The sequence below is a fragment of the Neopsephotus bourkii genome, unplaced genomic scaffold (assembly GCF_033783945.1).
Source record: "Neopsephotus bourkii isolate Nb327-2 ecotype Australia unplaced genomic scaffold, CSIRO-AGI_Nbou_v1 NB_659, whole genome shotgun sequence".
NCBI lineage: Eukaryota > Metazoa > Chordata > Aves > Psittaciformes > Psittacidae > Neopsephotus > Neopsephotus bourkii.
This window is the reverse complement of record NW_026901158.1, coordinates 4,501,623-4,529,216: the sequence shown is the minus strand read 5'-3', so window position 1 is coordinate 4,529,216 and position 27,594 is coordinate 4,501,623. Positions and strand designations below refer to the sequence as shown.

Genomic DNA, 27,594 nt, shown 5'->3' with positions numbered 1-27,594 from the left:
CTCAGCACTGCCTGCTTGGGTCCCCTGTGATGCTCAGAGTGAGCAGATACCAGCCATTTCTCCCAAATCTGAAAGATGACTTGATAGCTTTGTTCCTGGAGTTTGCAGTCCCTGCTATGTTCCTCTGGCCTTGGGACTGCTCTAAGGGGTTGAATAATTCAACCCCTAGGAGCTAAAGGAGAAAGCCAAAAGCTTCTGATTTGTGCTGCAGTCAAAGGGTTTAAGATACCCTGGATTAACACTCGGATCCTTTCCTCCCTCTCACTTCACAGCCAATGTCTGCGACGACGAGCTCCTGCTCTGCCAGAACGGCGGCACGTGCTACCAGAACCAGCGCTGCATCTGCCCTGTGGGCTTCAAGGGGGTCCTGTGCCAGCAATCCAGGTGTGAAGCCGACAAGAAGGACTGCGATGGTGCCTCCAGCGTGCGCAGCAGCCTTGGCACTGTCCTCCTCGGGGTGCTCGCCCTCCAGCTGCGCGGATGGGGGGACCTCTGAACCTGCAGAGGAAGGAGCTCAGCCCAGACACATCACCCGAGGGGCCAGGGGAGACCAAGGTACCGGGTGGCTCTCCCCACCGTCTCCTCTGCCTTCCTTCACGCTAGGACTTGCACAACGTCTTTCAGTCCACTTCCCGAGCAGAGGGGTGCACGGAACACGAGGGGCTGACTCCTGCCCCTGAACCCATCCTGGCAGCAGCCGGGGTGGCCGCAGCATGGAGCCGGCTGCCGAGCAGCAGCACGGGGACTGCACCAGCCTGTGCCGGGCCGTGGTCCAGCAGCCCAGCGGGGACACAGACCCATCCTTCCCTCTGCACAGTGACTCTCCTTCCCTGCTCCACACAGGGCAATCTGGGGCCGGGGCCATGGGGCCCTGGTGAAATAGTGCCGCAATCCAAGGGGTGTTTTTTTTATTATTACTTCTTTACTTTGGTATAGGCTGGGGTGTTCTTTTCATTTTAACTCTTCTTAGTGTCCTGTATTGAAGGAGCCTGTCACGTCAACTCAACTCCAGAGACCCATAACACAACAGGCAGGGGAAAGGGGAGGGAGGGAAGGGGGGGACTCTGGTCTATCATTGCTGCATAGTCCCACGTCCCACCACATACCGTTGCCTACAGCTCTAGTTGCTGCATTGATTTTTGTATTTTCATTGCTGGGTTTTGTTTTCTTGCACTTAACAGAGAAGGCAGGGCCATCAGGCACATGGTACGTGAGGAGTGCAGTGTCTTATCCACACACATCCGTATGATGTACGGTTCAAATACGTTTTTGGGTAGAGACTTATTTTTTGTTTGGATTAAATGTTATACAAGAACTACAACTTAAAGGGACGTTTTGCCATGAGCATTTGATTCTGGTGTATCCTCCTCCAGTAAAGCAACTATTAATGGCTGCTTGATCACTTTTCTTCTTGTGTGCACAGTTAATTACAGGTAAAGACTTATTTTTTGACTCATAATGTCCTCTTGTGTTTTCTAAGTCACTACCATGGTGCACCGCATGGGGAGGGAGAGGGGAAGGAGAAAGAGGTATCCTCATTACTGAGTGCTGTTAATTATTTCTCCTAATTACTTTGCTGAACCTAGGTTAGACTGCTAACTGTAGACAATGAACAGAGCCTGAGTGATGTATTAAGCACTGGTCTAGTGCGGAAGGGCCATTTCCAATGAGCCTGCAGCAGAATAAGGCTAGGCAGTCCAAGGATGCTTCTCCAGGGGGACCTCCACTGTCCAACCCCACTGCAGCCCCCACCAGAGCTGCTGCCATGATGTAGCTTTGCAGAATGAGCTGCTTGAGTATTCTTAAGTGTGGGGCACATTTTGAGCAGCATTTAACAACATAAGTCACAGGGCTTAGTTAACCCACCATAAAATAAATGGGGGTTAAACTCACCCTTCTGAGATCTGATCTCCGAGAGTGGACTGGTTCAAGCATTGTCTCCCTTTCTTCAGTGCCGTCAGTTGATGTCTGTTGGTATTAACACTTGCTCTTTCTTTGTACTTTCTGACTGCAATAGATTTAAAATCCTCATGTTACTGTTCGTACAAGTAACAGCATTGAAAAGACTGTAACAAGATCAAGATCTCTAATGGCACGTCTGGAAGGTGAAGCAACGTTCTTCTTTCCCTGTACTAGTGTTTTTCTCTAGAATATTAGATTGAGCAACAGAAAATTTACTACTTCATAAAGCTGTGTCCCAGACAAACTCTGCACCCAGCAGATTCCCTGCTAACACACTTTTATTGCGATGCAAGCAGGAACGTGCCAAGCAGCAGCACTGAATTCCTATAGAGAATAACCTCAGAAGGGCAAAACAAAGCTCAGAACTATGCAGATATGAAAATGCTGAAGGTGGTAGACGGCTGCACTGGACCTTTTTGGTTTGGAGGGTTTTCTCTTGGTTGACTGGGTGCTGGTTGGTTGGTTTGGGGGTTTTGTTCATCTCTTTTTAAGATAAAACATCACTGGCTTTCCAACTCAGCTCCAGAGATTGTACCACCTCCCTGTGAATCCACAATACCCATCATGTTCATTCCTGGACCTTCTTTAAAGTCACCTTTGAGCCTTCCTAGTTGTGCAAAGCCCCTGTGTAATAGTAACTGCAAATGACAAACATGACACTTCATCTTGTGCAAGAAATTAAAGCCTTTAGGCTTGGAGCAAGGGCAGGGCCCAAAGAGAGTTTCAAGACTTGCCTCCTGTGGCTTTGCCTGCAAACAGAGCACTACAGCTCACCTTTAGGCTCAGCGCAAAGCTAACCCTGTATGCTGGAGAGCAGAGGATGGCATTTTACCTGTCCAGCAGTGCTACAGAACTTGCAACCCCACAACACAAACCACCACAGACAGAAAAACAAACCCTCAAAAACTTACACTTGGTATTTAAGAAAATAATTTAAAACTTCTGAAAGCATCAGCACTGAAGATCCATTAACCTCAGACTTCCATCAGCACACAGCTGCCTCCACAAAGAGCATCATTGAAATAACACAGAGAGAAACCATCACAGCAAGTACCCACAGACCCCAAACCTTACCTTCCTTAAGAGAGAGACATTTGTACATCGGTTAATGCATCCAAACGGGAGATGTTGTCCAATGAGCTTGGTACTTTACTTGTGGAAAGCTTAACCAAAAGGTACTTCTTTATCTGAGAAAAGCCACTTGTGCTCTTTCAAGAGGTTTTCCTGGGTATCCTGTCGCCGGCATTTGATTCGAGAAAGTTTCTAAATGATACTTGTCTGCAAAAAAAATGACCTCTCCAAACAGTACAAGTAGAGCTTCTGTTTTCCCTTGTTTACCTCAAAGTCTACTCTGGTTTTAACTATTTATAGTAATGACTAAATAACCAAAAGCCCCAAAGCAATACAAATCTGCCTGATGTGACAGACCACTAGGGCTAGGCTGAGTCCACAGCCCCAGCTACAGGAGTCAACAGCAGCCTGGTTTTATCCAGCACCAGACAAAACATCAAGCTAATAGTCCCTGGTGCTAGAGACAGAAGGAGGGGTTAAAAATTCCCTTGGCACTTACCAGGTATGTTATTTGGTGCTTTAAAGATGAGGAAACAGAAATCTCATCTACAGGAGTGATTCATAAGAAGCCTTGTGAGGGCTGGAGTAGTGAGGGAATCAACACTTTTGTGGTAATAAAATTAATGGTCTCACCACTCAACTCTCTTCTACAATTGGCTTTCATGGAAAGTCCCAAATGTAAATAAAACAAAGCTCCCTGTAAAGGAGCTGAGCATTCTTGCTTAGAAATAAGAGCAGAGCTGGTGTTTGAAAAGCTTTGTATTGCCACCTCAGCCCTTCCAGCAGGGAGTCAGAGTTTGGCCGCTATCGCATAGAAACTGGCTAAAAATCACACTGATTTGAGATGCAGAGAAGAGCTTCAGTGTGTCCTAAAGGCTCCTTTACCATTTTGATTCTCCAGGTGTCATAACAAGTTTCACTGCAGGGTTGAAACGTGGGAGGAAAGCCTAAAACCACTCATTTTTATCACATAACCACCTTCTCTCTTGGCCAGCAATAATACTGGCTTCCAAACGCTCCATCCCAACCACACTCTGCTATTTCAGAGATTAAAATAGAGGAGAAACCGATGGGATTTCTTTGTAGCAAAGGGATTTCTTGCTTGATGCCACAGTGAAATCAGTGACAGAACTGGACAGCCACACCAGTGTAGGCTGTCAAACTACAAAAAAAGGTTTTCTACATCTCCACAATACCAAGTGTAACATGCACTGAAAACACCTTCATTTTCATTTCTATCACTGGGAGTTGGTGGCAAATTAGTCAAGGCCTTAGAAGACAGATACACATAGCTGGAAGGTCTCATGTGTCAGCGATACTCGATGTACAAGGCTGCTTAGCTTACATTTATTTGCACTAAAGAATAAGGCAGTGGGCTCCTTTCCAAACATCTTAAAAAGACAAGAAAGGAGACCTTATATATGGCTTGGGAATGGATCCGTTGTGGCAAGAGACTGCATTGTATCATTAACATTATAAATTCCATTTACAATACAGCAGCCATTTCATCCATCATTTATTCATGCAGACCAGAGAGAACGTCTGGCATTTTTAGGACCACGGTTCTGCTTATTCTTGGTATTGCTACAGTTGCTGGGCTGTGAATGAACAGCTCAGCTCCAGCTATTGGCTGCTCGGGTCTCCCCCTTCTGTATGCAAAAGTAAACCCCAGCATCCCACCACACCTCAGTAACTGCATAAATCCCCAAAGTCTCACCTCTGACATTGCCAGGGTTCCATGGTACATGGGAACAGTTTACCCTCAAATCAGTACATTTGGTCACTACAAGTCTTTTCTCACTCTAGAAGCATGTGCTGCTCCGTATTTCCCTTGCACCAGTACTGCAGGGGCTAATTCCACTTTATGGACTGGCATGAGGAAGGGGCGAAAAGCCTTGCCAGTCTGCACATCTTGTACCACCTAGACACCCAGGTCCTGATAGACCCCCATAACCCTCATTAACTACAGCACTCAGCTCATCTAGGAGGCTGTACTGTAAAATCTCATTGCCCCACCAGTACTACCAGCACTGGAAGCCTGAATGTAGATGAGACTGGGAGTAGAGGGTGAGTGTGGCACAGCTCTTGTGATTACTACCCATAACCCAGATGCCTCACCAGCTCAGCACTCCTCAGCCCATCCAGATGGATGGTTGCATAAAAACCTGAATGCAGCTTCTTCCAAAGTTTTGTGGCAGAACCTCCAATTAAACTCTTTTGCCTGAAGTTGAGTATTTTACTGATTTTTCACTTTAACACTCAGCAGAACAGAACAATCACGGAAGAACCTGCTCTGGCTGTCACTGGTTCCAAGATACACTAAATGAATAAAGCAAGTCTGCATTCACAGCTTACCAACACTGACTGCCTTGTCACTACTCAGCATCTTGTTACATGGAATGTAAAGAGCAGAGAAGTTATGAAAATGGTACCTAAATTATTTGTTCCCTAATGCAGGTTTTATTTGAAGCAACAAGAAGCAAGCTTTGGATTGGAGTTAGCTTGGTTTTCCATGTTATGGGGATAAAAGAGAAGGGAAGGGGAAGTTAATTAAAACTACAAACATACTCTGAGTGATATAAGAAAAGTGTTCTAAGAGCAATTAAGAATACACCATTAATGATACAGTAGCAATAAGCTACCACTGACAGAATAACTTAAATCTGATAAACCCAGTGTTAAATAACCAAAGTCCGAGCCGCTGACCATGCCTCAGAGATGATTTATGGAAAAACACAGGCATTACAGAGGACATGGCCTATTGCAGTGTACAAAACACAGTAGAATTTAAATGGTAGAACAAAACTTCTTTCAGCATTGCAAGCACAGCGCTCGAAGATCACGTTCTGAAATGCAGACTGAGGAAGAAAACTAGAAGAAAAGTTAGAGAGAAACAGTCTTTTGACAAAATTGCACTTAATGACCAGAAAAGCATCTCCTCATTCACACTGTTGCCAGCTTCACTTTATTTACATTGAGACAGTCTAAATGGCTGTCTTATACCCAACAGAGCCAAGAGGTTTCAAAGATGATAGAAAAGATCTAGAATGTGACCATTTTTAAATATTCCTATGAACATAAAAGAAGATAACACATTGGGCATGGATTCTGGGATGTGGGGGTGACCAAGATGTCCAGTTCACAACAGTCCGATTCATTCCAGCAGCCTTCCTGCTTGCACAAAGTACACAACATCAAAGCAAAGTCACAGCAGTTTCAGAAGAGCATACGCTGTTGACAAGAGGTGGTCAGGGTTCACCAAAGCAATTATGATTGCAACAGAATGAATAACTAAAGCTAAAGAATGCACATATACCCATTTCACTTCATAGGCATCTCAAAGATTCTCCCCTGGTATCTTAAAATGCTCTGTACCAAGCAGCACAATGAGCTGGACAGCCACAGACAGCAACTAAATGCCCCTCAACACATCTACAACATGTTACCAGTAAAGCACGTTCGTTCTGGGCTTGGATGCATTAAGCTTTACTGGCAGCTACAGAATGAATTGATGTTTTGTACAGTAAGGCACCTGTATTTCACTGGACTAGCTCACATGTACCTCTCAGGCAGTGGTTTAAAGGACAAAGCTAATACTAACCACTCCAATTAAAGTGTCAGGACAGAAAACATAACTAAAGATGATGGCTAAATCCTGGCTAGAGGAATCTGGCAGCTCAGAAAGCTACTGCTGGGATGTTGGCTAAGAGTAAGTCAATTGTGGGGGGACAGAAGGATCATGCCTTCCTCAGAGCAGGCTGTACTTCACCACAGATGCATGGAGACAGCAATCCAGCCCACTCTCAGTACACTCAGCTTGTGCTAACACAGTGTGGAGCTGCATTGCCAGGCAGAAGCATGCTAAGGTACCACCATGCAAAACTGTGCACATGAAATGCTGCTCTTCACCTCCTTCACACACATTCTTCCAGATGAAGCAATCATTCAGTCACCCCAAAGCATTATTAGCATAAGTAATTCCATTTTTATTGTGAAATGACAAGAGGAAGGCTTTCTTAAAAATCAAGTTAATTTCCTGTACCACCCCATTTTACTGGTTATATATTCTTCATCAACACGGTGGAATGAATCCAGTAATAACACCCAGAATTAACTGCTTACCCGTTTTAGCCCTCTAGATCTCAAAATTCTCTGTATAAAGAAAACTCAAGTGTCATTACCAAGAAGTGATACCTAGGTCTTTGACTAAGGTTCCACAGTGCTGTTGATTATTCCTCACATGGACTCACTGGGACCAAACAGACCTCATAGGCTTTAATCTGCAGTTTGTGTTGCCTCTGCAATAAGAAAAGAATTATAACTGATGAAGCAGCAGCAAGAGCAAAACTCAAGGCACGTGTGTATAAATGGAAGCTCTTCTGTTCTTGTAAAAACAGGCCATAAAATATACAAAATAAGTAGAATTCTCTCCATTCAACCAATATACATCTGCCTTCAGTGTTTCCAGAGGCACTAGTGGAGCACGAGGAAGAATCACTGCTACCACATTAATCAGCATTCACTCTGCCATCAAATAAATTAGACTTATTAGTGCAAAGGGGAAACAAAGTATGGCTGTTTTCTGGACTTTGGGGTATTTTTGTTTGTTTTTTCTTTCTTTCTGCTTTGCTCTGGTTCTTCATAAAAAAATACCTAAGAAATTAGCATTTGCACAAGGAAACAAGAAACTACATATTTGCCAAATTAAATCTTAAAATAATTTTGTAGACTGTACAAATATACATCATTAAACATTTACAACCTTAACTTCCTAGACGACCGCTCTTCCAAGCAACACAGCTATCCAGCTTTTCTTTACGAAAGCTCAAATCTATCAACTGTCAGGTAGAAAGTCCCCTTCACAATTAGGGACGGTATGGGAAAGAGATGAACCTACTGATAGCAGCGGTATCAATACAAGGGAGTTCCAAGTGTACTAAATAATTTAAAATACAGTCCTTGCTAGACAGAAATCTGGGAATAGATTTTCAGTAACAAGCCAATACTCAAGTCAGTGAAATGTCTTTCTTCGCTTGGCACCGTTTGATTCTGTGCTCACTGGTGACTCTTCTGATGTTCTTGTTAACACACAATAGTCTTTGTTCTGCTTATTGATGCAACTTTCACCTCCTTCACTGTGGGATTTTGAACCACTTTTCAATGGAGGAGCTCTCTGGTCACCCTCATGCCGAGCTGTGGAAGGCAGATCACATTGTCCCGATGTTTGCTGGGGCTTCTTGAAAGTTTCTGTTCTGGAAATCTGATCCCTGGCAGCTGAGGATGCATTGAAGCCTTGCTGTGATGTTGATCCTGGATTGCTCTGGTCTGGTTGACTGCTGTCTTTTGAGGCCTGCTCCTTCCCTTTGGCTTCAGTTCTACTAGCCATACTTGCCAGCCTCGGGTCCCGTGGTTTCTCCTGATCAGCAGAAGGCATTGCAGCCACCATGCGTGCAGGGGCACTGCCTCTCCTGGAGTCCACAGTCTGAGCACACTGTGGCTGCTGGGGCCCTCCACTTCCCTGTGGCACTACACAACCAGTGCCAGCAGGGAGCTCCTGAGGGTTGCTGGCCTCCCTTGGATTTGCAAGTGGCTTCTTGCCACTGGAAGACGACTGCGTTGGAGCAGGTTGCTTTGCTCCTGCACTGGCTGGGGGCTGTACTGGTGGCTTGAGCTTCAAGATCTTACCAGCATCTTTCCTGTAGCTTTTTCCTGATGTCTTGATAACGGCACCTCTTTTCTGAGCATCCTGAATCAACTCATTCCAGTCTTTGTTTTCCTTTTAGAAAAAGACAAAAAGGACACACCCCAGAAAGAAAGGTTATTGGAAAGAAATCCACACAAATGGACAGAGGATACCTTTAGTTAAGGTACCTGACACAACTGTCATGGAAACCACTGTTATGCTCCTTCTGGAATGGAAGAATCTTATGTTTCACTTGCAAACCAGGAACAGGCACTCTGGCTTCTGTAACACAGGGATGGTACTTTCAGCCATCAATGAGCTACCACTTCAAATGACAATTTCTGTATTTATGAAGGCTAGAAGATTTTTCTTGCAGAGAGTGAAACAGGAACAAGGCTTTAATGCCCTCTTGTGGTGCAGCTATCAAACCCTACCCTTGGAAAAATCAGGATCCAGTACCGCAAGACATCAAGCCTTTTCAAGAGCACTCCCTATACATTCACTGCGCCTTTGCAGTCCCCCAGATATGTAGTTCTGTTTAAGAAATACCTGTTTCAAAGTGTACAAGCAAAGCCTATACTTAGAAATCATGTGATTACATAAAGTAGTAGCAAACCCAATAATCTGAAGATCATGGGAATGTTTGGAGGCGGTCTGGCTTTTTAAAATCATTTTCTTTGCTCAAGTATCCAGTGACAAATACTATAGCTGGAGGAATGGGAAGGATCGAGCAAGGAAGCATTTCTGCCATCACCCTATCTTACCAGCAGAGAGAAGATTTTTCACAACCCCCACACTTGAATTGTAAAGCACTGTGTTACAATTTAGTTACTAAAAATATTGTGAGAGTAATTTCTAAATTTCTTTCTTGGAAGCACAGAAAAGAGATTTTTAATTGTTTTGGTTTTGGTTAACTGTCAGCTTTGGCAGCTGACAGTTACAGCCAAAGCTTTCAAAGAGAACCTTTCAGAGGCTGGGATTGTACTGATTTCTCAAAACACCACAGAAGGGTCCCCTTTCATAGACTGGAGTAGTCTAAGGATGGTTTTCTCTTTCCCAACCCTGACTTGACCTAAAAGGGTGGATCACGGAAGATCATTTGATTAACACTGCACCTACCATGAGAGTTTTCAGTCTTCCGAGGATAAAGAGGCTGAATCTGGCTCGGGTAATGGTAACGTTCAGACGCTGGAGACTTGCCAGAAACCTAGGTGACAAGACAAAGCTTTGCTCCTAAACTACTCTTCCACAAGGTTTAAGTGTTAAAACAAAAAGTGGCAATACTCAATTTCAGTGAAATGGAGATAACAGAAGCAGTTATAAAGGCAGCAGTAGTTCATGACCCACTCCCAGATCCCACTGAAACAGCCCTGCCTTACATGAAGAGCTTTGCATTAATCGTGTTTTCTTTCCTTCACCACTCTAACTCCTTGCAGGGAATTCGAGTTCTTTCCAGTTCTTGCCGTTGACGTTTCCTTTCTTAGAGTAAATCCCCTCTTAATGCCAACCAGCGCTTCCATAAGTGTTCCTCAAAGTACAGAGGACATCAACCTCACTTCACCTATGAAGACTTTAAGCCTCTTTTTGACTTGAACGGAAATGGATTAATAATATTTGGCATGATTAATGGGAAAATATTCTACTGAAATACTGAATACTGGACGCCAGTATTTTACTTTAAAGGTGACCTGCACTGGAAGCACATGAAAAAAGACTTTTGCTTTGTCATGCTTCAAGACTGAAATGTATATGCTTACAGAAGAAAGCCAGTATTTGCACTATGAAAATTGTCTAGTCTGGTTATGTGATATCACAAATCAAGGTACTGAAACCTAAACAAATGCTTAATGTACTCTTAAAGGTTTATTTCTATTAGAGTTTACTTACCAACACTCAAAAAAAGGTTTGTGAAAGTAATATAAATTATTTCTTCTCTAATGAAAAAACTCAAAAAACGCCCAGCTTGCAAAGTTTGCAAAAAAAAGCCAAGTCCTTGTAAAGCTTAACTTGGGCAGGTTCAACATCAACACCTGATACTGCAGTCACAGTGCTGAGACCTGCTCTTCAGCAAATTCCAAACTGCACAAGTCCCAGCACTGCCCCAGGAAATTTGGGCAGTGCAGAAAACAAGAGAGACAGGCAGGAAGCAGACATGGGGAACAGATCCAGCACTACAGATATTATAGTTCTTTAGGACTTAAGGAGAGCATCTTGAAAGACCACTAAATATTCCTAACAGCTTTTAAAACTGGTAAGCAACAAGACCATTTTCTCAGAGGGAGGCAGAGGGAAACACGGAGAAACAACAAACCAAACCCAAAACATTATCTTTCCTTGGAGTTTTCTCCACCATTTGAAAGTTACTTTCAGAGTACATTTAATGCTGGATTAGCTACCTTGAAGACCAAATACTTTGCTCAGCTACAGGATCATAAGGGTGCGTCAATCTTTCCCCTCACACCTTGCCAATGACACCTGCCCCTGAAGCAGATGTCCAACTCATCAGCATGTACTGCTTCTACAGCATTGCACTGCCAAAGCTTCACCACAGTAAGCTGGGAAGTTCTCTTCCAAAAGAGCAGACAGAGGTTAAGTCCTGTATCAGCCAAAAGAACTGGCAGGTTCTAGCTCTTCAGTTTCCAAACTCAATCAACCAAATTAAGAGATGTCCAAAAATCATCACTGTTGTTTTTTAGAAGATTTGGATTCTTTCTCTTCCCAAAGTAACGTTCAGCACAGTTAAAAGTCCTGTATCTAGCAATTAGAAAATTAGTATCAGTAATCATGCAGAAACAAAGATTTTTGTTTATGCAGACAGAATTCCCACAGTTTAACTTCAAAGCCAACTTAAGGCAACATAATTCTATTACCATTTTTTAAACTAAGATGATCCATAAGTTACAGAAAGTTGATAACCCATTAGTTCCTTCTGTCTCAAACAGGAAACACTCATGTAAAATTACCAAACCTGCTATTTTGAATTGAGACTTTCTGCCAAGCTCCTCACAACTCAGAAGACAAGCATATCCATCTAGAAGTCAAAGATCTAGCTCGTCTGTATCACATTCCTAGTGACATACGTAACTAGTTAACAATACTTCTACAGAGAGAATGTGATATTAATAGGATAATGAGTTGCAGAAATTGGATTTCGTTTAAAGAGAGCAGCATTCAGAAAGTTACAATACAGATCAAAAGCTGTAAGAAAAACAACTGCTGCAGTACTAATTCAAAGAGGCAAGTTCAAGTTCCCAAGGCCAATCGTGCCAAACCAAAACAGTGACAGGGAGAACACAAATTCATCAGCACGCAACACATAACACAATACTTACCATTTCTGTGTCCCTTTTGGTCTGAGATTTCAAATCAGTAATATTAATTCATGCATTAAGATACCCTTTAATTTGCTGGCTGTAGTGACTTGTTCTGGTCTTACATAACTGTCTGTCATATTAAAAAATATGACTACATCTAGTGTCACTGGAAAGGGGACTTGCAAATCACTAAAGAGAAACATACCCAATTGACCCTTTCGTGCTGTTTGCCCGGACACATGTCACTATGATGCAGTCTTTCTCTCGTCCCTGGAATGCATCTACTGTGTCCACTTCTGGGCTGTTAAAGAAAGAATTAGCAAGCTGTTCAGTACGTTAGTTGAATTTTTAAGCAACACACTAATGCAAATTGCCTAAATACTATCCTTAACCATCATCTGTCAAAATAACCCCAGGTAAACTTCTGCTTCAGTGTAAGAATTTACATCTGAATTTACTTCTGAGGCCAGCACCATTATTAAAAAGCTGTTCACATCCATATGGTTTGGAATTTTAGTTTTTCCTTTAAATACACTTTATTAAGAACAGCAACAAAATCAGAGCACGTACAAAAGTAATAACTAAGAAATAGTACAAAGAGGTCATGCCTGGTCTAAACAAAAGGCTTGCATGTCCCCTTTAAAGGCACGACTGAACACAGATTTTAGTAGTACAAAAAAAGGTTTGAGTTTTTGCTATGATTTTAAGGGGAGAAACATGCAAGAGCCACATCCCATGTGAAAACTCATGGTTTCTTTACCTGTTATTCCTAAACACTCTGTCCAGTTGTTCTTGAATTTTCTTTTTCTGTGCACTGTAAGGTGTAATTATTCCAATGCGTCGAAGACCCGGATCCTTCCTTTTTTCTTTTATTATTCTAATTAATTCCATCACCAGCATCACTTCCTGAGGATTACTAAAAGAGCTGAACAAGACAGAATAGAAACATTACAAAACCATGTTTGACAGTGCTTTCAAATTCAGCACTTCAGTCCAATTTGTAAGGGGATTATGAGCCAAAGTTCCTGTCCTGAACTTTTGCAGTCTCCTTCACATAGATACTCAAAGAACTCTACAAACAGGCCCTGATGAAGGGGTAACAACAATGAGAAGTATTAGCAGCAAGAGGCCTACACTTCAGGTTCCTTACAACTATATAGGTTTGCTTTCCTTACAGAATAGTCAAAGGGGAGGACTAAGCCTGCCACCTTCTGGTACTACCACAGCATGCAGCTCTGAAAGGAAAGTCAATGATAAAAAAATCAGAAACTCAAACTGCTACTAGAGTTAGAGACTGTAGGTATTCACTAGCAGCTAACAGACAGCCAAATCAATATTAAAACCAGTTTCAGATATAACAAAACAAATAAAATAAAAAACCCTAACATTTAATACCTGCTTTTTTTGTGAAACTAAATCAAAGTTGAAAATGCAGTCCTGGCTACTTCATGCATATTGGGAATAACAAAGGAGAGAAGGTAATAAATTCTCAACAAATCTAAAGTTTGGCTGAGTAGAATGCAGGACTTACTCATTGTTTCGCTCCTCACGGCCATCTCCTACATCAAAAATAAGGTAGGGCTGGAATGGCCACTCTGAAGAACATCTGTTCTCTTCTGTTGCTCTGTAAATAACATTTTTATCACTAGGTAACCATACAGCATTCTAAGAACTGATACTTTATTTATTTACACCACGGTTATCAAACACAAGCAACTTTCAGCTTTCCCCCCTTCAAAGTCCTTAGTTTTCACTGCTACGTGCAGATATTGAGGTCTGAAAAGGAACTCTAAGCAGTAATTATAGAATCATAGAATAGTTAGGGTTGGAAAGGACCTTAAGATCATCAAGTTCCAACCCCCCTGCCATGGGCAGGGATGCCTCACACTAAACAATATCACCCTGGCCTTGAACACTGCCAGGGATGGAGCATTCACAACCTCCCTGGGCAACCCATTCCAGTGCCTCACCACCCTAACAGGAAAGAATTTCCTCCTTATATCCAATCTAAACTTCCCCTGTTTAAGTTTTAACCCATTACCCCTTGTCCTATCACTACAGTCCCTAATGAAGAGTCCCTCCCCAGCATCCCTATAGGCCCCCTTCAGATACTGGAAGGCTGCTATGAGGTCTCCATGCAGTTTCTCTTCTCCAGGCTGAACAGCCCCAACTTTCTCAGCCGATTTTCATAGAGGAGGTGCTCCAGCCCCTGATCATCCTCGTGGCCTCCTCTGGACTTGTTCCAACAGTTCCATGTCCTTTTTATGCTGAGGACACCAGAACTGCACACAATACTCCAGGTGAGGTCTCGCAAGAGCAGAGGTGCAGGATCACCTCCTTCTACCTGCTGGTCACGCATCTTTTGATGCAGCCCAGGATACGGTTGCTTTCTGGGCTGCAAGCACACACTGCCGGATCATGTTCATTTTCTCATCAACCAGCAGCCCCAGTGCTCAGTTTTAAGTGATCTAGTTAACCTATGTATCGCAGTCAGCACTAAAAAGGCGGAATGAGAGTTTTCTCTCATTAAGCATCTTCCCACACAAAAGCTCAGGAATTTTTAGACACAAAAGAATATCCTGGTATGAAAAGATTTCTTTGAAATACCTCCTGCTTAGAAAGGAGAACAGAGTGTCACCCACCTATCAGTCTTTAGAGTCCTGCCATAAACGTAATTGGATGGGAAGAGGCAGATGTCAGGGTGCATCCGGTATTGCACAGTCAGCTGCACAACTGGCAGGCTTCGTAAAATATTCTTGTGCACTTGATCCTCCAGGTGTCTGTGCAGACGTGCCATCAAGGACTGATCGTAGCCATATTCCTGAGCTTTCTGCCAGGGGAGAAACATGGGACTGACTTCTGGGGAATGGGGTCCCAAATTAACATCAGGAACTTGCTTTTTCAACTTAAAACTACTTGGTGTTTTCTTTTAAACTTTTAAATCACTGACAAAATGACAACGACTTGCACTTCAATTTTCTATTTGTGTTAGTCTGTTTCAGGAAAGATCACCTGCAGAAATCTCAATTTTTGTCAGTGTTGTCTTTGGCAAGGCAGCTTTTCTTTGTGAGTCACAACACTGGGAAATTTTAACAACATCAACAATAATGAAAAGAAAGTTCTTCCAGGTGGCATCTCCTTAAGCAAGCACACAGCCTCCGCACGATTTACCCTTCTAGAAAAGGCAGTCTGGTTTTCCTCTTTATTTACCAGATGTTTAAAATAGACCTTACTGTCAGATACAGAAGCAATCCTGTATGTTTCATCCTTGGAACACATCTACACGGTGGTGAAGTCCCCATACAAACCGACAGTCTTCATCCCCCATTCCCTAAGGAAAGTGACACTGACTGAAGCTCTCATAATGAAATAACAGAGCCTGCCGCAACACAGTGCCCATCACAGACCAAATGCAGAGCTGCACTGAAACTCCTATTGCCATAGCTATTACTAATGGTGCATGAAATCAAAATCAGTTCCAAGCTACACCAGGAAAGGCTATAGAGGCTGTAATCTCTCATCTCCATCAGCTTTATCTGCACATTCGAAGGCAGTATTGATACGGTCTCCACATAACAAGAGACTAAACTTGCAGGGCAAAAGTTATCATACACATCCTGATCTGACATTGAAGTGTCTTTTTTTCCTTTTCCATGTTCTCTAAATACTGTTCTTTACCATGTATCCACTACATAGCATAAAAAAAATGCAGTTGGAATACTTACCACCGATTTTACTGTAGGAGGGAGCTGTCTGGGATCTCCAACAAGGACAAGTTTATTACAGCGATGGATCAGTGGAATGAGTGTTTCAACCTCACAGGACTGCCCTGCCTTTTGTATATGCAAACAGGACAGAAAGTGAAAGTTGTAAGCAAACGAGTGGAGGGAAAGATGTTCAGTTTCCTGTAACAGAGCCACGTTAACTCAAATACCTTCTAAATCTTCTAAAAAATAAAAACTAAAAAAAGAGAAAAAAAGAAAAAAAAACACCACAAACTCAAGAGAGGAAAAAATAAGGATTTCTCCCTAATAAAAGACTACAAACAGATTTTTATTATGAAATATGCAGAGCACTGTAAACAGATACAAATATCACCCAACCATCTGGACATCTCTGAAGAGATTTCAGACCAGAAAGAACCACATTTCAGCCATGATTTTTAAGTAAAAGCCGTTTGCCATTAAAGCACCAAATAAGTCAGAAAAAGCAGCAATTGAAAGTTACTCTTCTCATGGCTCTACTCAGCAGGACAGAATGGCTACCAGTTAAGAAGCAAAAAATGAGGCACTTGACCCACAATACATCACACCAACGGCCAGTCAACCCACAGTATACCACACCAGCAGCCAAACAACCACAAGCCACCTAAGCAGAGAACAAGGCAGACCTTAGAGGTAGAACATACTGTAGTTCTAATAGCTTTACTGACCTCATCCACAATGACACAGCTAAAAGGATCAAGTCCTTGCCGAAAAAACACAGATTCCAGCAGGCATCCTCCACTTGTGCTCAGTGTGCAGCAGACGATGTCAGACTCCAAGATGATATCTGCCTGTACTTTCTGAGAGTGCCCCCGAACCTTCAAGTACAACAGGACACCATGTCTCCTTTCCTGTTTAGGCTTTCTTAGAACCATCCTAGAGCAACTTCTAACTGCCTGGACAATACTAACTGCCAAAGACATCATGCATAATGCATCACCCCAATGAAGTTATCTCCATTATTACAAATGAAAGGCACAAGTTGACTTCACTGAAGTGTTACTTCCACTTTAAATCACAGATCGATACCAATGAGGTGGCAAGCTGGATAGAAGTATCCTTTTATCTCTCAGCTATGCAATCTAGACACGCTAACCGCAAGCAAAGCTTTGTTTGCCATCACATTTGTTAAATCCAAGCCTCCAGGACCATTAAGGGGCAGCAAGTATTCATTAAAGATGAACCTTTATTCATCACAAGGTTCGTATTACTCAGCCTTAATTACCGGTTTTGCTGTCAATGCCTATTTCCACTTTCTAGCTCCACACACAAAAAACTCTTCCAGTTGTTTTACTTCAAAATATGTGGAAGTATCTCAGCTCCAGTAGGACTGTAAAAGGGCATGAAGTGGTAGTGAAGATATACCCTAGAACATAAGGACATGCATGCTTCTTTGCCAAATATGGCACATTTGGTTAAATTCCCCCTTAATTGTAAGGGTGAATATTTTCATCCAGTTTTGGGGGGATAGCACTGGGGATTTCTGCTCATTTTGGTGGTTTGTCTGAGGGTTTTTGCCATATGGAGCCAGAGTACACCTGGACTTCACACCAGGTAGTCCATATAACTATAACTTGCACTTGGCTTATGATCTTTATCTATTTACCTACTACTCTACAAATTCTTCCAGCCACATCAGAACCAAATCTCTATCCCAAAGAATTATTAAGTATAGAAATATATTTGCTGAGGTTTATTAAAGAGGTGCCTCAAAGATAAATTCCTACCTCCTTTAGTTGAGAAGCAAGCTGTTGTCTCTCCTTTGAAAGTCTGCCAATTTCATCATCTAACATTCGACTCTAGATGGGAGAAGAAAAAAATAAAGAGAAACCACATATTTTCCATACACCTTTTTTCTTCCCTTACCCTAATTCATTTCTTAAACATTTAGACTTGTTCAGACTTCTTTTAATATTGTATGGGTCTGAAGAAACTCACCAGTTTTAGAAAGTTGTCAACATATTTAGACTTTGCAACACACAGTGCTACCCCTTGCATTTCTGTGCAGCTGAGAAAAAGGTTTACCATCAGAAATCTGTAATCTCAGCACAAATGCCAAATTCTTAGACAAAAAAAAAGAAAAAAAAAGGACAACTTCGAGCACAACACATACCCCGGAATCTCAGAACACAAGGTATATTACTATTTCCAGTTAAACAAAACCAGAGCTTTGAAGTATACAATCAAATTAAATCATTAAGATTTATACATATGGTTATATTAAAAACTAACTGGTGATAGAACCAAATGAAGATTAGTGAGCGCCAGAGCAAGAAGTGGCATGATCAACCAGTTGAAAATAAACCCTGATGGAAAGTTCTTCATTCCCTTTTGCAGTGCTAACCGAATATTCCGTTAGTTGAAAAAGCAGGTGAAGAGACAGTTACTGCTCAGAGATGGCATCAAACAGTAGAGCTCTTTACCCTCAAAAAACACAAGCAGGATTCAAAACACTACTATCTTACCACTTCCTTCTTCTCACATCTGTGCATGGCACGCTGACGAGACAGCATGTCCAGCTTTTGATCCAGAGCAGCTTTCTTCTTCTGAATATCCTGGTCACAGTCAGCTGGCTTTCGTTCTATAATAAAACAAAGGAAAACATACATGAGAAATAGAAAGACCACATTATAATAACACTTGCTCTCACTCAAATGGACAAACTTCTTTGTTGCACTTTTGTGTTTTCTACTGAGGTCTTGTAAAACAAAGATAACGAGACTTGGTTCCAACTGTAGCTCTCAAATGCTGCACAGCTGCGTTGCTTAAAAATCATGTTTTTTACATATATGTACTGCAATTTCTTCTAAAAAAAAACAAACAAAAAAACCCAGTCTTGCTTATTTCTGTTTTGCTTAGATTTTAGGCCTTATGAAAGCTGACACTTTCCCACTAAGACTGAACAACAATACTTCATGAAGCACAGTTGCAGAAAAATCTCTTACCAGCTCTTCCTTCTTAAAGAACACATTGCCCTAAGTGCAAAACACTATCAAGCTCAACAAAGACTGAAGAAAAGTCTGATTTGAATGTTACTTACTCATCCTGTGTTCAACTTGCTTATCCAGGCTAAATCCCCGGACTTCACTGTTGATTGCTTTTTCAGCACCAAGTCGCACTAATTTGATATCACCACAATTTCCTGTTTACAAAATTAGGGTTAAAATACTTTTAGATTGCTCCAATCATCTCTGCACTTTGGTATGAGAGAAATAAAAAAGTAAACATCATAGGTATCAAACAAGGTTTTTCCTTTTCTGCTTTTCAGGGGGTTGCAATAATTTATTTAAACACAGCTACAAAAATAATCAGGAATTCCAAACTCTAAACAAACAAACACACACAAACAAAGATGATGTTGCCAATGTTTTAGTGCTGGCTAGCAGTTAAGAATATTATTCTAAATTAACAGAACAACCTATTATTCTCAGGCTGATCTAAAACTTACATAATTCCTAATGCAGAAAATGACCAAGTACCATCAGAAACACAGCTGGTAAGCCAAAACCAAATTAACATTTGGTTACTATACAGGTTTGGGGTTTTCTCTCCACCATATACCAGAGGCCTTGCTCAGACTTTATCTACTTTGTATTAGTTACAAACCAGGAGGAGAAAGCAAAGCACAAGTGAGAGGCTCTGATGTAAAACTTTTCAGTCTGTTCAGCATGACCTAAGTCCAATTTCATTCAAAATCAAGGTAATAGCCTTGTGTTCAAATCTCTAAGGAGTAAAAACTGATGAACTGAAACTAACATTATGAGGAAAGGGTCAGTGTTTATATAAAGACAAAGTGCCATCTATTAAAAAAAAACACCTTGTAGAAAAGCACATTGAAATTAGTAACGGTATAAGGATGTATGAATCATGCTCTGCAAGATAAAGCTGCTTAGAGTAGCATATACATACTATATCTAATCAACTGTTCTAGCTTTCACTTCAGGTTTTGCCAACTTAACAGAATTTTAAGCAGAATTTTAAAGTAAAACATACCCAAAGGCTCCTGTTTGTTTTGGCATTTTTCCTTAAACGCAATGATGATCTTTTTCATGAGTTCATCAACAGCAGCATTTGATGGTGCACAAACAAGAAAACGGTTTGGCTTGATCCTGGAATTTGTTTTTTGAGTTTTCTCATTCCTGGTGTTCTGTGATTAATTAACAATAAACCAAAACATGCTCTTTAGATTGTTTTCATTTGTGATTTAAAAGCCAGACTGTATGCTCATCTTAACCAGGAGGCAGACTATGGGGACTCTCACACTTAAGTATCTCTTAAGGTATGTCTTACATTGAGTAAGAAGTCAAATGTATTAATACTACTTGCATAAATTCCCTTCAGCAATGATGCACTTGATGAATCTACTGGACACTGTCAGCAAAACCATTAAATAGGACAGGTCAAATAATATTATTTCATCCATCAAAATGTTAAGTTTTTTAAGAAAAAAAACAAGTGTTTTTATTACCAACTGTGCACATTTCCCTGATTTTACTCAAGTTTTGTAAAATAAATGTTTTCCAAGATGCCCAAAAGGTATTATTTCCACTTTTACATCCTATACTATACAGATGTAATAAAGTCAGCTTCATGAATTACATCCCCAGTAATTACCAATACTGTGCTCTCATTTAGCTTAAGCTCTTCAATTGACACCATCCTTGTGTCCATTCCATGCATCACCAGCACATGACAATCACATCGGGTTCACTTACTTCTCTCAAAACACGAGACAGAAGTCCAACAATAGTTTTTGATTTCCCTGTTCCAGGTGGTCCATGGATAAGGCAGATCTTCGGAAGCCCTGGGTGCTGCTTTACCATGGCATAAGCTGTCTCAATGGCTCTCTTTTGATCTTCATTGTACTCATTCACATTCCATGCCTGAATGAACAGACACAAGGAAAAATAATCTATTAATGTTGATCAACCCTTCCATGTTCATTTTATGTATTTTCAGAATGCCCCTCATCCCTCTAACTCAAGAACTTGAAGGGCATGGAAGCCTTTAATTCTAGGTTTGCTCTAGATGCACACCCAATCCTGAGTCAAGCTGTAATGAAGGTTTCATTTACTCTACATACCCCTTTATTTTGCACGACCTTTTCCATACTATGCCTTATTTCCTGAACAGACACCTGGTCCAGTGTGGAAAAACATCTGAAAGCTGCTTGGAGTGCACTACTAGTATCCATATTAACACAGCAGAAACACTATTCACACAGTCAACCAACTTTGAAATGCAGTGACCCAGTGCTTCTGAAACTTATCTCAAAAAGTAGCATGCAAAACCATTTTCACAAAACCACACATCCAATGCCTGCTTTGTCATCCCTAATCACATTCAGCTGCATGACTTACAGTGCTTTCTGAAGCTACAGGCAAATCTCTGGGACAGAAGTCATTGTAACTTGGATTTATGATGGGTTTAGCCAGGGGACTCCTGCTCAGTAGCAGCAGACCTTTGAATGTTCGGTGTGTGGTCACCAGGGAGCCAACCACCATACACTTCACTTGCTTATTTACGAAGAAAGACAAATTGCCTCGAGTTCGCACAGAAAGATGACAGATGGTATGCTGCTCCTTTTGTCCTGTTAAAAGAGGGGAGGAAAAATCAAAACCAGACCACAAGCTGTTAATTCAAAGACTATCCAAACGGTTAAGCAGAACATATTCTAACAGGTCATTCAAAAGAATTCATCAAAACCATGCCTTCTATTAGGAAGCCAACAACTCATTCTTGCAAAAAAACCCAAACACCAAAACAAAACAACCCCTACACAAAAAACATATACAACAATGCTCTCTAACCCAACTCAGATTACCATTTTAATGAGGCAGCATTACTCCTTATAGTTGGTAATTCACAACTTCAGTTCCAGAAGATAGTGAAAATTTTAGTCAGTAGACCACTAAAGTTCATGGCACTTCATATCTCACAGCAATGAACACCTCAAGATGTATGCAGAGAATTTATTCATCATTAGTTTCTGTTCTTATGCAAAGTATTAACCTCTATATTGTAGGAAGGGCCTACAAAAATGCCAGGAAAGCAGGTCTACACCTATAGTTCCTGGCTTTTTACAAAGCTTCTAGCATAGAACAGACATGCTGTAGTAGAAGAACAATCCCCTTTCCTCTGAGATAAGTCATATAGTACAACTACCAACAACTAGTGATGAAGTAGCATTTTATGGTACCCAGAAGAATCCCATTTTTATTTCAACCCTATTAACTTACTAGTTGCACGGCCAGATGCACGAGAAAATCGTGTCACGAGACCAACTTCATTCACTATTTGGTCCTCCATCTCACTGTCTTCCCTAAAGGCATCTTTTTTCTTTTGCACCACCAAAAAGATTAAGTCATCTTCTTTTGGATGAAGCTGCTTTGCCAAATCACTTTCTCGCAGATGAGCTACCCAAAATACATTTTAAAATAATTAGAACATTAAAAGGAAGACGGTTACAATTATTCTCTGACTATAGAAGTATTACAATTAACATATTGAATATACTTCAGTATCACTCACCTGTTAATTTTTAAAGCAATTAAAAGCTATAGCAAAGGACTATGAAGAGTTTTAACACCATCCTGCACCCTTAAGCCTGAAGATAGCACTATAAAAATAAAGCAAGTCCAAGACTATTTTATTTACCAACAGAAGCTAAAATAAAATCACAAATGAATGAAATGGGAAGTTGAAAAGATTTCAGCAGTAATCAAGTAACTTTTTGTACTAACACATAAGCCACAGATTCCCTGCAAAATATGCATTTCTGTTATGTGCATTATGTAAAGCAGCAAATTCAAGTCTTTTCTGTAAAGCACAAATTCTACCTGTAAGTGCTAGCTCATTATAACACATTGCTTATGTGAAAATGAGAAGAGTGGTTTATTAAAACAAAAAATAACCAAAAAACCCCCACAAAACAACCCCTTACCTGTAAAATCGGCTGTGTTCAAGTCAGCAGAGAAGCTCTGTAAGTTAAAGTAGTAACTCTTCTCTCTCACTCTCTGGTTTTCTATCCACTCTTGTGCCAGCTACATGTTGGAAAGTAATAGCTAAATAAAAATACTTTGAAGGGTTTAGTGTTTCAGAAAAATAGCGTATCATGACTCAAAGGGCAAACACACTAAGCAGAAATACAAGCAAGCTAACGGACTGTCAGGTACAAGCCAACAGTCCTACCTACTTCTCTAATGTATGTGGGCACATTACATAAACAGAGCAAATGAAAAGTGCTTCTTTCCCAACACCCTCATTTCTTACAAAGCTCTTCAAAACAAATGTGTGTTCCCCCTGACCACATTTTCACCTAAAATGGCAGTATTATCCTGGTACTGACTTCATTTTCTACCTTTTTTCTACTGAAGAAATGATGCAATAACTGAATTTGCAAGCATGCAACTTCCAATTGAAGGAATGCTGCATTTTCTCACTATTAAGCTATAAACTATTAAAGTCAAGCTGTTTGGAAAAAAAATACTTTTCAGATTAAACCACCCTTTCACATAAGCTCTCAACATGAATCAAAACACTACCTCTTTTTAAACTGTCATTAGAAGATTTCCATTTTAAGCTTTATGTGCTATAAAGAAACAGGAACCACTTCCTTTTTCCCTCCTTTTGCATGCTGTTGTTGATGCACACCCAATAAAATAGTGGTACTGAGGTAACACTGACAGTCCCCATCTTAAGCTTAACTGTCGTGGTATTTCCCCCTCATCATTCCTGTATTCAGACCTGTATCTGAACATTTTCAGAAGGTAAATATAAAGCATATAACAATTTTTTATCTCTTGGTAAAATCTATCAGGGTTGATGAAAACAAAACCAAGAGGCAGACAGCTACTTACTGTTTCAAAGGCATTTAGCATCATCAAGGGGAAAAATGTATTGAAATAGTCATTGTATCCTTGAAAGTGGACAGGAACAGCAGCTACTAAAGACTGTGTCAGATTGCTTGGAGGTCCAAAGAGGCTGGAGTTTACAAACATTTCATAAGTCCACCTTAGGACTTCAGTAATAAAAATACTGTAATCATGCTGCTTAACATAAAAGGGTGAAGAATATGCTTCCTGGGCAGGCCTCCTGGAAATGTTTGAAGCGTTGTCATTCTGTCTATTTTGTGACTGAAGAACGTTATTAGGAATATTGGCTTGAGGTATGTTAATGAAACTTGGAGACTTGCACGTCTGATTTCTTGTCGGTATAGGCTTTGCATTTGGAGGCCTGACCACCACTGGTTTTGCCGCATTCACTTTGCTTTTTGAAGCTGGTGGTAGCTTTTTAACATCTTCGAGATCCTTGCTGAAGGCTGCATTCCTTGAAGAACTTTTTGAGCTGAAAATTTTGGTAGTGGAAGGCTTTCTTGGTTTAGGTGGCAGGAGAGAAGGTTTAGCAAACAAGTGATCTGCTTCTGAGCTGGTAGCTGAATGCTTACTACAGTACTCTCCTGGGTTTTCTACTTTTTCATTACAGTCTTTGTACTTGCATTTCACTATAGTCGAGGATTCACTCTGCTGAAGACTTTCAGCAGTATCCATTTCCTTTGGGCTTTTACTAGTTCTAGTGGTATCTTGAACACTTTCCTCCTCAGAACATAATTCCATATCCACTGGATCTAACTGAGTTAAAAACAGATCATCATCATCACTATTTTCATTTGATTTACAGCCATTTTCTTTTGTCTTCTCACACTCAGGCTGGACAAAGCAATCGTTTCCTGAAGGTTCATTTTTACCATCTCCAACCAATGCAGAGGAAGAGGAACTTGAATACACAGGTACAGGAGGAACCATCATACCATTATCATCTGATTTCATGTTAACGTCTAAAAAACTAGGCATTTTAGAGACACCAGTCTCCTCCTCCACAAAAAGGCTTTCAAATTCTCTCTCACTCACAGAGGGAAAACCAGTACACACCCTTTTTCTCTCTTCCTGCTTGTCAACAGATGCCACTTCAAACCTTCCAGGCTTTTGTTTCGTAAGCTTTGTATCCAGTTTGCTACCTTTTCTGTTTCTACTCCCAGAACTTCCTGCAGGACTTCCCACTCCGACCCTTCTTTTGGGCCTTGTCTGCCTTAAATACTGAAGGTCTTGGCAGGCCAGCAATTTTTTGTTATGTTTTATAGACAAACTCTGAGGAGCAATTAGTTTAATCTTCTGTTTCTGTGCAACCCCAATTCTCCCTGCAGCTTTACCATAGCTGCGCAGTTGAGCCAGGCTCTCTAAAGAGCGCTGGGATAACTCAAATGCTCTGCGAGGCGCCTTCTTCAGACCAAGTTTTTCTACAGTTGATGCTGGTGCTGGACACTGCCGAACTTTCCTTGGAGGAACCACAGCAGGCATTGAACTGCCAGGTTGGGAAGTTTTTGATGTACTTTGAAATAGTTTTTTGTTTTGTGCTGGTTTAGGGACAGGTTTCTTAGGGCTTCTTTGAACAGTTCTTGCTACCTTAGAGTTTGCTATACTCTTTTGTGGGCTTTCACTGTTTTTCTTAAGGGCCAGTTTTGAAGCTAATGAGATCTTAGATGTAGATACTCTTGGTTCAGTCAATTTTGAGTGCAAGGTGAAGTCTTTGACAGTGCCTTTGCCTGCAGAATTCTCCAGTTGATCTTTTGCATTTTCCTCACCAACAGATTCTTGCAATGTTGAATCAGTTACTACTTTTGTATTACCAGCTTCTGTCTGATGAGAAAGATTTTCTGTCTTTCCTGTCAAATTTGCTGCTTCTTCCCTGTTATCATCACTTAGGTAATCCATCTCATAACCCCATTCATTTGTATGATCGCCCAGTAACTCATTTGAATCACCACTCCCAACCGATGTTGAAACGTGACCTTGTTTATAGTCTTGAGTTACTTCCATGCTATAGTCTTGAGTATCTTGCCAAACTGAAAAGACATCAAGTTCTGTTTCAAATTCAAAGTACTGAGACTCACAGTCTTCCAGTGACAAGAGAGAGCCTGATACCTTTGCTTCAGTTTTGGTATCACTACCAGAAGCACAGCTAGAAGTTGAAGGCTGTTCTTTTTCATTTTCGTTATTTTTTGTTTCTTTCTTGTCAGCCACAGAGTTTTCTTCATCAGAAGAGTCTGAAATTATAATGACTTTATTGTTAAGGCAATCTGAACCACAGAGAGACGTGGTACGCTGACCACCACTGGAAGATCTTACCACACCTTTCACTTTCCTTTTAATATCACACACATTATCATCTAGTGAGTTCTCCTGGCTTGAATCAAAGGAAAAATTGACACCTTTGGCATAAGCAGCTAAAGATAATTTACTGAGTTCTCTATCAACCTGGGAGTCTGTTAAAGTATTACCTTCAGAAACCATCTTCATAAAATCCTCCTCTTTCTTCCCCACTGAATTGCTTTCTCTCTTGAAATACTTTGAAAATTGTAACAACCTGTCACTTGAGCCACACTTCACTGACAGTGGCCTGATCCGAGAAGCAGGGCTGGATGTATTGCTCTTGTTTTCAGAGCTAGACGGAACACGGCCATTTGCTGAAGTTTTATCCGTAAAATAGGACTTTGAAATTTGATCTTCACAGTTATATTTAGCCAAGTCATTTAAATCAAGCTGTTTCGAGTCTGAAGCTTGCGTGTCAGGTGCTTTCTTAATCTCAGATTTCAACAATGAACTTGATTTTAGTCCAGTTGATACTTTTTTCAGTAAGGTGCCACTGAACCCTGAAAGCATAATCCCATCATCTTCATTCTCCTGCATACCAGGTTCACTTTTAAAGAAGCGAGAGCAATCTCTGCCTTCCTTTGATGAGACAGCACACAGTGAACGAAGGTCATCTCTGCCATATACACTCATCTCACATCCACCACCATGTGCACTCTTCTCTTGCTTTATAGAAATGGCAGGTGAAGTTGTAGAGTTTGCATCGTTTCCTGCAGCCACAGAGGTATCCAATGCTCTGTTCTTTATACCTCTTATAACTTGCCTTAAACACACTTGTAATTCCTGAGTTTCCTGGATGTTCAGCTGCCAACCTAAAGACAGATTTCCTCGCAGAAGAAGATTGAGTTTGTCTAGGTATTGCTTGCAAAGAGCATGCTGCCCAATTTGATATCCTTCTCTAAGAAGGCTGCGTATCAATTGCACACAGGCATGCTGCACAGAGTTAGAAGCTTGTGAAGATATTGTCGATGAACCTCTCACACATTGTCCAGGTAGTTTTTCAGTGCACTGTGTAAATGCAATAGCTGGAAGCTTAGTACATTTCACCACTGCTTCCACCCATTCCTGGGAGCTAATCCATAACAAATGCAGACACTTTTTCTTTCTGTGTAGTTCAATAATGGAGACCAAGATCAGGAGAAAAAATTCAGAGACTTTATCACATTGCTGGATACTTTCATTGAGAATACCTTTGATTTCCGAGCAGAGGTAGTGAATGACCTCTACTATATATGCTACACCCAAGTCCTTTAAATCCATAACCGACTGAACAAAAGGGATGAACCACAAAAATGTGCTTTGATGCATACGTGTATCTCTACCAATTGCAGACTGAAGCATGTTAGCCAGTGCTTGCATATCTTCATACATGTTGGGGCAGTAGTCTGGACAAATGGCAGTCTTCCATCCAGTATCCTGAAAAATAATTTCACCACAAATCATCCTCATCATAAACACCTGCAGAGTTTCATCTCCCAGGTGTTTTTCTTCTAGCCATAAAAGTTACTTCCTTTCAAATATATGTTCATTAAATGGTAACATCTCTTATATCCTAATGCAAGTCAGAAACCAAATTTTAAAAATGCAAAAAA

The 27,594-nt window shown here is 41.0% G+C and overlaps 2 protein-coding genes across 4 annotated transcripts in view; one reads left to right on the top strand and one right to left on the bottom strand.

Annotated features, from left to right (window-relative positions):
* The window catches only part of NTNG2 (netrin G2), a 44,910-nt gene extending 43,451 nt beyond the window's left edge, over nucleotides 1-1,459 (top strand). For all 3 annotated transcript variants that reach the window (XM_061352725.1, XM_061352723.1, XM_061352724.1), the window contains one exon: nucleotides 273-1,459. In XM_061352725.1, coding sequence (XP_061208709.1) covers nucleotides 273-496 — 224 coding nt within the window. In that variant the 3' untranslated portion in view covers nucleotides 497-1,459. The remainder of the gene's footprint in view (nucleotides 1-272) is intronic.
* A 6,171-nt stretch (nucleotides 1,460-7,630) lies between these two features.
* The window catches only part of SETX (senataxin), a 28,144-nt gene continuing 8,180 nt past the window's right edge, over nucleotides 7,631-27,594 (bottom strand). The window contains exons 9-25 of the mRNA XM_061352704.1: nucleotides 23,654-27,418; nucleotides 22,738-22,837; nucleotides 22,034-22,210; nucleotides 21,155-21,384; nucleotides 20,510-20,677; nucleotides 19,788-19,941; nucleotides 18,835-18,936; nucleotides 18,260-18,375; nucleotides 17,522-17,593; nucleotides 16,463-16,612; nucleotides 15,756-15,863; nucleotides 14,673-14,860; nucleotides 13,562-13,654; nucleotides 12,791-12,955; nucleotides 12,236-12,331; nucleotides 9,836-9,923; nucleotides 7,631-8,809 (exon numbers count right to left, since the gene is read on the bottom strand). Of these exons, the coding sequence (XP_061208688.1) occupies nucleotides 8,045-8,809; nucleotides 9,836-9,923; nucleotides 12,236-12,331; nucleotides 12,791-12,955; nucleotides 13,562-13,654; nucleotides 14,673-14,860; nucleotides 15,756-15,863; nucleotides 16,463-16,612; nucleotides 17,522-17,593; nucleotides 18,260-18,375; nucleotides 18,835-18,936; nucleotides 19,788-19,941; nucleotides 20,510-20,677; nucleotides 21,155-21,384; nucleotides 22,034-22,210; nucleotides 22,738-22,837; nucleotides 23,654-27,418 (6,537 nt within the window). The 3' untranslated portion in view covers nucleotides 7,631-8,044. The remainder of the gene's footprint in view (nucleotides 8,810-9,835; nucleotides 9,924-12,235; nucleotides 12,332-12,790; nucleotides 12,956-13,561; nucleotides 13,655-14,672; nucleotides 14,861-15,755; nucleotides 15,864-16,462; nucleotides 16,613-17,521; nucleotides 17,594-18,259; nucleotides 18,376-18,834; nucleotides 18,937-19,787; nucleotides 19,942-20,509; nucleotides 20,678-21,154; nucleotides 21,385-22,033; nucleotides 22,211-22,737; nucleotides 22,838-23,653; nucleotides 27,419-27,594) is intronic.